This window comes from Gorilla gorilla, chromosome 3, assembly GCF_029281585.2.
Source record: "Gorilla gorilla gorilla isolate KB3781 chromosome 3, NHGRI_mGorGor1-v2.1_pri, whole genome shotgun sequence".
Taxonomy (NCBI): domain Eukaryota; kingdom Metazoa; phylum Chordata; class Mammalia; order Primates; family Hominidae; genus Gorilla; species Gorilla gorilla.
Window position 1 is genome coordinate 178,255,208 of NC_073227.2, and position 12,541 is coordinate 178,267,748.

The 12,541-nt window shown below is 38.9% G+C and overlaps 1 protein-coding gene across 5 annotated transcripts in view; it reads left to right on the plus strand.

Moving 5' to 3' along the window:
- Positions 1-5,830: 5,830 nt before the first annotated feature.
- The window catches only part of GRIA2 (glutamate ionotropic receptor AMPA type subunit 2), a 146,804-nt gene continuing 140,093 nt past the window's right edge, over positions 5,831-12,541 (plus strand). For 2 of the 5 annotated variants that reach the window (XR_008678770.2, XM_019025664.4), the window contains exons 1-2: positions 5,831-6,347; positions 6,883-7,023. Coding sequence is in view for 4 of the 5 variants with exons in the window: in XM_019025664.4 (XP_018881209.1) it covers positions 6,260-6,347; positions 6,883-7,023 (229 nt within the window). In the remaining variant the exon portion in view is untranslated. The remainder of the gene's footprint in view (positions 6,348-6,882; positions 7,024-12,541) is intronic. The other 3 variants (XM_004040560.5, XM_004040559.5, XM_055384066.2) reach the window with 3 other exon arrangements.

Below are 12,541 nucleotides of genomic sequence, written 5' to 3' on the forward strand. Positions count from 1 at the left end.
GTCACTGTTCTTGGCAGCCCCAAGGCATCTAGAATCTCCTGGGTCCCATCTGTGCTCTGAGATAGGTGAGACAGCAACCATTCCTTTGGATAGCACCTGGAGAAGCTGGAATGTTGAATTCTCATTTTCGGTACAGGAGGGAGGGAACTCTTTTTCCCCTCAGGTAGAATCTGGGAACTGGGGTTTTCCACCCACTTACTCTATGCTGAGCTGGGAGGATGAGTTGTGTTGAGTGCCTGTGTTGCTAGTTCAGACTGCCATGCTTATTCCAGGAATCTAGCATATGCCAGGTCCTGTGAGGACTTTAAGACAGAAGCCAGTCTCTTGGGTTGCATTCAGAAAAGTTGGAGCATTGTATGTGAAATCTAACTCTTTCCCATCCTGGGAAAAACTGAAAGCTGAGGGTTTCGTCTTGGTCATATGTTGCTGTGCTAGGTGTGGGGAGTATAATGAGAGGGTGTCTGGAATTTTCCTATTGGTTTCAGTGTCGTTCATTTCATGCTTTCATCGAGTGCAGGAGCCTGTCTACTAGTTTTTGAATGTTTCAAAAAAGAAATTGGTCTGCATATTCTTGTTGAATCAGTGTGTCTAAGTCCACCATCTTGCTGATGTAGCTCCCTGGTGATTAACAATTTAAGTCTTGTAATCATCTACAGAGATAGAAAATATGACAGCCATGTTTTATGCTATTTATTTATTTCCCCTCCTATTCTTTGCTTTTGCATGTTACGAAAAACACAAATGGAAGCCTGCTGAATACTTTGACGAGCAGCCTGTGTAATTTCTGTTTTTACTCCGTAAGTGAGAGTCAAATGTACTTATTAAAAAACAAAACAAAAAAATTTATGGCAGTTAAATTACATAGTTTAATTAAAATACTGTGTAAATTGATAACCTGTGAACAGAGAATGGTTGAAAAGTATGTCAAATGTTCTGGAAAGGATCAGTAATACAAAGAGGCAAAAATACTCCATTATGTGTGAGGAAGACCTTTGTAAAATAGTTAAGAAAAATCCTCAAAACTGAACAGGATTTAGCATTCTGATTGCTTCACACTATTCTTAAGTTCTCACTTTACTTTAAAGAAACCACATGATTCGGTAGATCCATGCTCAAGGTAATGGCCTTGGTCCTACTTTAAGAAAGTGGAAAATGATTATACATTTATCCATATTAAATCAAAGCTGGATTTTAAAGGTGGCATGTGTCTTCTTTTTTTAATTGTTTTGCTTGGATTTTTTTTTCTTTAACTAACTTTTTCAAGAAATGGTAACTGTCATGAGAAACACTGTAGTCTGATGAGTCTCAAAATTAACTTCCACATGAGGCCTCTTCCCTGAATTTTAGAATCAGTGTTAAGTGCTAGCACAACAGGTAAGTGGATGCAGCCCACTGACCCTGTAAACTCAACATGTCTAAAGCTGAACTCATCACTTTGCCTGCACGTCTGCTCTCCAGTGTTTTCTCCAACCCTTGGTAAAACCAGCCTTTTGGGCACTCAGCCTAGTACCCTGGAAGTTGGCTTTGTTTTCCCATCTCCTTTACCTTCATTACATACAAGCCCACTAACAAGTTTTACTAAGTTTTTATCCTAAATATTGCCTAAAACCAAACTTTTCTTCCTGTCTGTACTATTACTTCCTAAATCCTTACTCTCATTACCCTCACCAGGAATATGGCCTTCTAACTGGTCTCCCTACATTCAATATGTTTCCCTTTAAATACATTTTCAAATAACCTCAAAAATGTTCCATTAAAAATGCAGATCTTGAGATCTAATCCTCAAAATGGTTCTCTTATCCTATGGGATAAATACATAGTTTTTGTTATTGTCTTGTGTGTTTCTGCTGCTCCTTTTTTTGACACTTCCCTTTCTAGAAACATCGAATTCATTGTAATTCGTGGACCTCACACATGCTTTTGCTGAAGTCATTGTATTTCGATGTAGTGTTCTCCACTGTTAATTCCAACCCTCCACCTAGCTAACCCTTACTTGACTCAGTTTAGGTCTCAGTCTTTGAAGACCCTTTTCTGTCCTGAGCTCCAAGATATAATGAGCATTATAGATTTTTTATTGCTGTCATAATATTGCCTTAATAATTTGTCTACCTTTCCCATTTCTTATTTCTCTCATCACATGATCTTCATTATTTACTTACTTAAATTCTGGGAACTTCATAAGAAAGGCATCTGTTGTGTTTACCATTTTATCCACCTATCAAGTACAGTATTTGAAACATAGTGGCCCCTTAATATATTTTTTGAATGAATGAATAAACTGAAACTCTATATTTTCCAATAAATATTTCTGGTATAGAATGGCTGTCTATAGGGATAACATTAATTAAAAATAATATAATCAAAACCCTTAAACAATCAAAAATGAAAACTATAATTATTTTTCCATTTTGAACTTGATTTTAAATATATTTTTAAAAATCTTACAAAAGCCTAGCTTTAGCTATGCATTGTAGGGTCACAAACTTTATCTTATTGAGTTAATGATTTAAAATTTTGTTACAAAAAGGTATAATAAATATTATATTAATCTGAATAACTATTTTCATATCATTATTCTTTATCTTAATTAAAGAACTAAAACTCCCCAGAGTGAACATCCCTTTTTTTATTTATAGCCCTGAGTAATTACAGTCCTCATGTTTCCTTCTTTGTTTGTTTCTTTTGCTCTGTATCAGCCAATAGACTCTTACGTCTGAAACATGGGTTTCTTCTGCGAGAACTTCTATCCTTTGCCATCTTCTGCTGAAAGTGGGAGGACACTCATTTTTTACGAATGCTGCATTGCATATGAGTCTTTTAGATGTCCTACATTTTTACAGTCCCAGAGAATCAATAAGAAGGCAGGGAGTGAACTCCACTTTGGTCAAACTACTTAAGTAGGAACTGCAGCACTGACATTTATAACTTAATTTTGATAATAAAGTCAGCTAAAAGTTTGCTCTGCCAGTGATTTAAAAACTGTTAACCAACCACCTAACTAAACTAAAAAATGATATGTTGGATCACATTTTTTATTTCTTTTATTTTTTGTTGTAACTTAAAATTCTTGCAGCGGAAGCAATTAAGTTTTACATAATTGCCAAAATTGAACAGCAGAGGGCAGAAAATAGCAAACTCTGTTTCTTGTAGCACACTATTCTAGTCAACTGTAGATCTAGTAGTTTTGAAGTTTTCAAAACTGATTAGTGATCAATTTGAAATACATATTCTTGAAATAGGAAGTTGCTACATGAAAAAATAGAGCCGTGTACATTCACAAAATAAATTCCAGTATTTTTCCATGTATTTGTATAAAGAACCATTTACTGTAGTCAATTTAAATTTATTACCCTTATATTGACAGGATTCTGTGCTTGAAACATACATGCTATTAAAACATTATAAGAAATTTGAAAAAGTCTCATGAGTGATAATATTAATAAAATTATGCTGATATATGAAATAAGTTTCCAAATATGTGAAAGGTCTATACATAACTACCTTGTGAACATAGATACATAGAATAGCAGTTGAATTACAAGTAATGCTTGCTAAAATTTTTATTTCCATCTTATATATAAATTGTAATTGGCCACTAGACAGTAATATTTTTCTTGAGCTCTTACATATTAGTTACTATACTCTATGATTTAGCAAATTCTTATTTTTACAGCATTTGTTTTTTATGGAATGTAACTCAGTCAATTTTGAGTTCATATCTGCCCTTGACTTTGAAATAGGTTAAGATGAAAATAGTTTGAAAACATTCTTATTTTTTAAAATTCAATTCACCTGAACTCACATTTTAAACATCAAATTTTTTTCATATTGAAGCTTCCTCTCTCTCTGTCCTCGCTCTCTTTAATTCTAAGTTACTTTCTATGAAATTAAAGTTTTCCTGTGGAAACAAGTGAATCGAGAAAAAAAGAAAATAACTACAGAGGTATTTTAAATTTTGCTCTGTTCTGTTATTAGTGCTTTTACATTAAAAATTTTAAATAGGGAATAATTTCCAATCATTTTTTATACCTTACATCACAAATAATGATTAAATATGTATGATTTATTTATTCTTTATGTTGCAATTTTGAATATATGTAAGTTATATCTCACTTTTTATTTTTTATCGATTTATTGTAATTTTAATTAATTTTATATACTATTTTTATTATTCAATTTTTTAAAGGTTAAATGCATTTTTATTTAGAAGACCTGCTTTGTACACAGTGTGGAGTACTTATAACATACTAATAAAATTCTAAGGCATAAAATTAAGAGATATTTTAGCCTATAGTTTATAAGCTTAATAATAGATTACAGCTATTCTCACTTCATGGTTTAGGACTACATCAAAAAGAGGGAAAGGTTATAATTTGAAATGACAGCAATATAGGATCCAAGAGCCATAGAAGCCACTTTGCTCATCATCATTTTTAAAATGGGGAAGTTGAGGCCAATGTGATTAAGAAGCAAGCATAAGATAATCCAGTCAGCAACGAAGCTGCAAGCACAAGAAGGCAGCCTGATAGACTCATGGCATTTTGGAATACTAGCAGTTCTCTTTTTAGTACTGTAAGCTCCAGTCTCCCTCTTTCTGGAAACAGTTCCTTGTTCTCAATCTTTCTTTGTTTGTTTAAACCACTAAAGACATGCAACTTGGTGGGGCTTTTCTGAGTCCGCAGAGGGAATTGTCAGAGCAGGTTCCCAGGAATGAGCTTGGAAAAAGCACCATGAAGAACATAAATTTCACACGGGAGGTCCAGTCATCCATCTCGCCATCAATTCTCTCCCTTCAAACTTTTAATATCTAACCTCATATTTCTTTCCCAGTGGCCCGCGTGTTCAGTAGAGCGTGGTGGCTTACTTTCTTTAGGCAGTGATTTTTCGAAACCCAGGGCCAAAACGCGATGGGGAAACAGATTTCTAAGTAAGTCTCTGGGAAAGAATCTGCATCTCTGTGGCATTCCTACACTAGCTTCATCTTCTAATCACTTTCCTCTAATAGCCTTTCCTTAAACCAGAGTCTCTTGCTTTCAATCTGCATAAAGCAAGGGCTTCTAGGAAACCAAGTCTATATGACTCTACAACGGGAGGGATTGCAGTGAAAGCTGCGAGAAAGACCCGTGCGCTCTGTAACTAGGCGAGTCAGTATCACAGCCCAATGTAATATACTCTTAAGATGGGATTTTCGTGCAAAATATTTAAAAGATTCCATCTTGATGTCTTGTGCGGCTTAAGCATTTAAAGATATAACTTGGGGTTCTCCCTGGGTCCTGGCTACATCCCATGAAGCCCAAGTGCACAATTTTGGAATATTTCCTCCACGGTGCTTTGCTTGCTTGTTTGCTTTCGGCTGGGTCAGGTGAGGAGGATGACAGGGCTTCTGTATTGCTAAATGGGTTTTCACAGGCGATGGAAGATAAAAATCAAAATTATTTGTAACGTAAGACAGCAGGGCCTGGTGAGAGGACGCTTCGCCGCCAACAATTAGCAATTCGGCTTCTACACAGCAGCCTGAGATCAGCTGTGCTGCATTTGGTCCAGGTTGGAGCATCTCCGCAGCAGCTGCAACAGCCGCACGAAGGTAGCTCCGGGCGGGGAGCGAGGCGCTGTCCTCGGTGCTGAAAGGCCGAGGCGCGCGGTGGGCGCGACAGCCCCAGAGACCCGAGGTCTCGCGGAGGGACAGCGGCTACGGGCCCCGAGCTGTGCTTTCCCAGCGCCGCGCACGCGACGCGTCCACGGCGGTGCGGGGTGCCGGGCGCCGTGCGGGGGAGGGGGCGCGCGCGCCCGCCTCCTGCCGCGAGTCGCGCACGCGCGCCCGGGACTGCCTGCCCCTCTCTGTGACTTGCCTGTGTGTGTGCGTGTGTGTGTGTGTGTGTGTGTGTGTGCGCGCGCGCGCGTGAGTGAGAGAGGAGAGAGGGAGAAGAGAGCGCGCGAGAGGGTGAGTGTGTGTGAGTGCATGGGAGGGTGCTGAATATTCCGAGACACTGGGACCACAGCGGCAGCTCCGCTGAAAACTGCATTCAGCCAGTCCTCCGGACTTCTGGAGCGGGGACAGGGCGCAGGGCATCAGCAGCCACCAGCAGGACCTGGGAAATAGGGATTCTTCTGCCTCCACTTCAGGTTTTAGCAGCTTGGTGCTAAATTGCTGTCTCAAAATGCAGAGGATCTAATTTGCAGAGGAAAACAGCCAAAGAAGGAAGAGGAGGAAAAGGAAAAAAAAAAGGGGTATATTGTGGATGCTCTACTTTTCTTGGAAATGCAAAAGATTATGCATATTTCTGTCCTCCTTTCTCCTGTTTTATGGGGACTGATTTTTGGTGTCTCTTCTAACAGCATACAGATAGGTAGGTACCCTTTGTGCTATGCTTTTGAATTGTGCATAATTTGGTGGTAATCTTTGTTCACAGTGTACAAATTAATTCATGTCATGTAGACTTATGTCATACCTTGACTGCATTCCAGATTTAAACTACCTAGAATATACATGTTTTTCTTAGGATGAAGCAAAAGGAAAAGACTATGCCTTTGATACAATAGAAGAAAAGGTCCTCTCATTTCGGATCCCCAAATTTTATTAATTCTGCCTTAGCGACATTTTCCAGTTTGCTCAGATTTTCTTGGGGTCTGAATGCAAAGCTTGTGATTATATGGAAAGGTGAAGGTTTCTGGCCACCTACCTCGCCTTCAGACTCTCATCTGGGTCTTGACCCCTTGGCTACCTTTTGGATATTCCACCCCCGCTGTCCGAGTCCGTAGGTGTGTTTATTCGGCCTATTGGCGTGAATAAGAGACTCTTGGACTGTTGGGCGCTAGCGCGCGCCCCTCCTTTCCCTCCCGGGCACTGACAGTGTTCTCTTGCTTGCTGTTTGTTCTTTGCAGGGGGGCTATTTCCTAGGGGCGCCGATCAAGAATACAGTGCATTTCGAGTAGGGATGGTTCAGTTTTCCACTTCGGAGTTCAGACTGACACCCCACATCGACAATTTGGAGGTGGCAAACAGCTTCGCAGTCACTAATGCTTGTAAGTAATGAATATTCATGCCTTTCGGGTGCTGCACGCGGAAGGCCAGCGAGTGTGAGTGTGTGTGTGCGTTTCTGAGGTGGTGTGTGTGCGTTTCTGTGTGTCAGTGTGTGGGTGTGAGTGACTGCACACGCGCGTGCGTGTGACGGTGTAGACAGAAGGTGGCTGTAATCTCAGGGACCCCCGCTGGCTGGAGGGGGCTGAAGAGAGAGGGAAAGGACGTCAAGAGTGTGCGCATTAGGGAGCCGGGGTGAGGGTTGGAGCCAGGGAGGGCGGCTTCCTTGGGTTCAAGGGGTTTTCGCTCATCTTGAGTGCTTCAGGAGAAGCCCTCCCACCTCGCTCCCCATCGAGCGCCTGTTGGCACCCTGCCCACAGAGAACACGTTGTTCCCCAGGGCGCGCAGTCGGGCTGTTGGACAAATCCCACGAGGGACTGCCGGAGCCCAGTGGCCTCCTGCCCCAGCAGCTGCAGCTCGCGCCCGCTGCCCCCAGTTTACATCCGCAGCACCGGCTGGGCTCACCCTACGGTCCTCGCGAGCTCCACGTTCTCCTCTTTGGGACAAGTTGTTGAAATGGTTCCGGAGTTGGGATCGGGGCTGTTACATAACGCCCACCCGAGGGGCGAGGAGCGGGGCTGACGCAGGCTCAGACCGGCCGGGTGGCGTGGGGGTGGGGCGGGGAGGCGGTGGAAAGGGGGAGCGCTGTCAATTTCTCCTGCTCAGTTGCGCTTCCGCTTAAGTTGGAGGGGGCGAGGCCGCCAGGGGCGCCGCGGTCAGCTTGCCAGCCCGGCGCGCTTTGTTCTCAGGTAGCGGGGCTCCAGCACAGGCAGCCGGGGAAAAGGACTGGGAAGCCGTGGGATCTGGCCGAGTTTGAAAATCTGGAGAAGTCGCTGATCAGCCATTTTAGTCTTTGCAATGCTCCATATTAGCCCTCTCACTCCGCGCAGTGCTCAGGGACTCGCTGGGAAGCTCTATGATGGGTTCAGATAAAGTACTAGAAACCGAACAATTAGGGATCTAAAAGGATTGGTGTGGAGGCCAGAGGGCTCCGGTCCCCGCGCTCGCTCCCCCGCGCAGGCGTGGGCAGGCAGTCGCGGCCACTGTGCCTTCCTGCCCTCTTCCCAGCAGCTGCCATCATTTCCTGCCGACTGCCCTGAGGTGTTTCTTCCCTGCTCTAATATTCGCAGTCTTTATTTCATAGATAACAATCTGGGGGAGATCTGCGGATGGCTCACTTCCCACTTTGGCTACAGAGCTTGGGGAAAATTACCACAGGAAAAGCCCAACTGCAGTTTTCCCACGTCACACAAACAACTGGTTGCCATCCCTCCTCCCCATTTTAAGCTTTAGTCATATATTCCGTGATTTAGCTTGATTATCATATTGGGCCCATCATCAACTCTTGCAACTACTGTCACCCGGACGAATGAAGAAACAATTGTCTTAGACTGATAGAATAGGGGCATTGTGTGGTAATTTAGGATTTAATTGTTTATAATGGATCTATTTAACAAGGTTTCACTGCTATATATTTTCTTCAAATGTTGGTGCCAAGTAAGAAAGGAAAGAAGGGCGGGTGTGGGGGTACAGAACGAGAGAGAGAAGAGGAGAATTAAAGTGGATTTGCAGCTTTGAAAAACGTCCATAATAGAATATCTCAGAAAATTTTAGTACATGACATACAAAGAAATCAACTTAATTAAAATTTGAAGACTTCTGTATTTGACCTATTTACCTAACAGATTTAGACTATTCATTTGATATCAGTAAGTTCCAATTTTTCCTGAATTACAAGTTTGTCATGCAACTGTTCTGAGTATCTAACTGTGTGTAATTGCATACTTATGTGAAAATGCTTTGAAAAGTAATGACTCCTAAGGAACGGCTGTGGGTATAGGAAGGACATAGGTTTTAAATGTGAAGTGAAAGTATTGACAGCTGTACTTTTTGAAAACAGTCAATGATTGCCAAGTTCACTCATTGGTGAAAATAATGAGAAGAACTTTCTGCAAAAATAACATATGTCCATTGACAAAATGAATATTCCTTGATTTCAACAAATGCTAAACTACTGTATTGGGGCTTTATAAAGATAAAAGACTGTGATTAGGTTATTAGGTTTAGATACTCATTCTCAATATTTTTGAAATTTTAAATATACATTTTTCTGAAATAAAATATATAGCCAGAATATGTGTATATATTAAACACATATGTAAATTCATATATTTGCAGAGTGAACACATTCATGTAATCAACATGTGGACTTCTTTTAAAAAATTACCACACAATTTAATTTGTCCATAGTTCTGAGAAGCGGGAATAATCAAGTCTTCATTTGCACAGTTTTTTCCCCTCCTCAGGAAGTGAAGCTAAAATAAATATGTTCACATTTCCAGAGACTAAAATTACCCCTGCATGGATTATTATAGTAGGATAGTAAAACAAATTATTTTCAGGAACTGAACACATTTTAAAGATGACAACATGAGAATTCAAAAACATGACATTTGCAACTCCCATGTTATAAGTAATCTTACTGTTTGCTAAAAAGAACTAGGGGGGTACTGTGACAGAAGAGAGGCTCATTGGATAGAAATTTCTGGAGCTGACATTAACTCATTGACTGGGCAAATCACTTAACGTGTTTGTGACTCCGTTTCTTTATTCTCTGAGACATTTCAAAATTTAGAGATTGCAAAATGAAATAGAGAATTTGTATCCCTTTTTTTTTTTTTTGGTTTTTGTGCTATGGACAATAGAAAATGTAAACTTAGTTTAACTCTTTTGAGACAGAATGAGAGAGAGGGAAAGGGAAAGATGCTTATGTAAACTACAATCACAAAGTCAAGAAATGGATGAAAATCTCCAGTGTTAAATTTGTCAACATGGGTCTTGATCGTTTAAATCCTGCTTAAGATTTTTCTCCAATGCTTATCCTTTGTTTTCTTGCCTTTTTATTCAGGGAAGTCTGTGATTCTTTCCTTTATACAGTGGAAGCAACAGCATTAAATACATTGACAGCTAAGATCTAAACATCTTTTTCCCATTTCCTCTAGAAATCTCAGGAATTTTGCTATCTAATGACATTATTAGATGATAGGTATCATCTTGCAATGCTCTTGAAATAGCTTGCTCTTCCAATCATAAAAATCCCACAGAGCTAAATTTACGTATTAAAAAAGTGGATTTTTATACCTTAGTAATACAACTTCAAAAGGGAAAAGTTATTAGTTTACTAATTTAATTTTATTCCTGAGATGGAGGAAATTATTTGGAAATGTTGAAGTGGACGTTGATATAAGGATCCAGGGAGATCCACTGAATGGTTTAAGGTTATACAAAGAAAATGAAGTCATTCTATTCTGAACTGGGTAAAATGATTGTGTGCATCTTACTGAGCTCCCACATCCTTCCCTTTCACAATCACAGTGGGATAATGAAAGTACCTATTTTGTTCCATTTGTTTCCATGGGTACCTGAGGCAGTAAGACAGATTTTCAGTTTCTTTCATTTTTTCTCCATCATTCCCTTTTTCTTTTCCTCTCTCCCCTCACTCATTTTTTCCTTTCCTCCCTCCCTGTCTTCTTAGCTGAAAAGAGAGCTAAGATTTTTTTTCCTGAAGGTTGTTCAAACGTAAGCCTTCATTATTAAAAATACAAAGCATAAAAGCAGAAAAATATCTGAGATTAGTATCTGATGTGTTCAGCAGTTGAAACCAGGGATGGGTCCTAGGAATCCAATCATTCATTCAATAAATGTTTAGTGAGTGTCTTCAAGGTGTCAGAGGATAAATGACTGCTTTTTTTCATGTTAACTTTTTTTTTTTTCCTAACCTTTTCCCTCTAGGCTCTTTTGAATAGTTTCCAAAACCTTGTAGGCCTTCATGCCTTTAGTGTGCATTGGTAGCTGTGGTCTTGTCTAGGAACTTTAGTATGAGGATATGAGGGTATTCCAGTAGTTCTTAAACACAAGCAGTTTAATACAGCAACTAAAAAAATCTGCCTTTTTGTGAAAATTGTAACTTTCATATTAATATATATACACCACATATTGTATGTAGTTAACTAAGAAAATCAATAGCAAATTTTAGGAAAATACTGAGTATTTTTACATTGTAAAAGATTTTAGTAAACTTTGATGCTATGCTAACTGGTAAAGCTTGCTTAAAATAAAACTGTGTAAAAGGGCTATAAACCTGAGTACTTGATTCTACAGGGTTTGAAAATTAAAAGTATTAAATATTGAATTTACTCCCCAGAACCTTCCCTTTCTATTTCTTTTGAAGACTGAATTTTACAAATAGTTATTAGTCTAGTTAAAGATGATTTAATAGTTTTATATTTCAATTCCATGCAACAAAATAAATTATAAAAATATTAAATTGAAGGAAACAGCAAATAAAAATCTACTTTTTCTCCAAGCCAGCAGATGGAGATGTTGGAGAAAATATTGTTGTTTCATAAAACTGTTGCGCACACCGAATGCCTTTTAAAACATTGTACCTGAATTTATTTAGATAGATTGAAAAAAATAAATGACATCTAATTTGAAGAAAATTATTCAAAATGCTGTCTTAAAAATAACTTTCATTGCCTTTTAAAAATAGGTTGCCCTATATTTTATGTTTCAGAAGATAAAGACTGTTAGAAACAGAATAGATTGTAAATGCTCTTGGAGGAGAGAGAATTCTAAAATTATATTTTTTCAACATTTTTAATCTCGATTCCCCAGCTATCACTCTTGAGCTGTATTTATTATTAAATTTTAGTCACAAAATCCTGAGATTTTGTATCTGTGTTCATAAAATTAACTGATGTTTGCTAAGACTTTATTGCACTTAGATGAATGGACTTCTGTGTGTATGTATTTATAGTTACAATTATAGAGTGTAAATAGTTACAGATTGGCTACACGATCCTGTTTTGTCATGTTTGTTGAGGTATTTACTAACACCTAGAGTTACTGACTTTAATATATGCAAAACTTTCATAAAACTAGACTCAAGTTGGACTTTCTTAAGCAATGATGACAAACCATGAACACATGTGCCAGGGACACAATACCGTAAAAGCTGGTGCTGTAAATATTCAGTTACATTCAATTGCAGATTTTGAGGAAATGCCTCTTTGTATGTCAGAATAATTAATCTGTTATTGAAGTATTTTCAGTTAAAATTTCATACTTCACTTATTACTGAAGAATTTCAAGAAAATGAGTGCGTATTAAGTAGAAATCAAAGAATGGCATTGGTTGAAATATTCTATTTTGAGATGAGAGAAACTAAGTATTGAAATAAAAATTACCTTATGAAACTATAGAAGCTAAATTAGTAAAAATTTATTCTTATGCTGTGCTATTTCTGTTTGAAAGTCTTGCAGACTTCAACCTGCTGGCTCAAGAAGGATGGGGTATTTTCATTTCACATCAAGCCTTTAAAGTGCTAGGGACATTGTACTGAGACATTATGACAAGTGGATGCTGATTCATGCCCAGATCTCAAGTTTTCTCATAATCTCT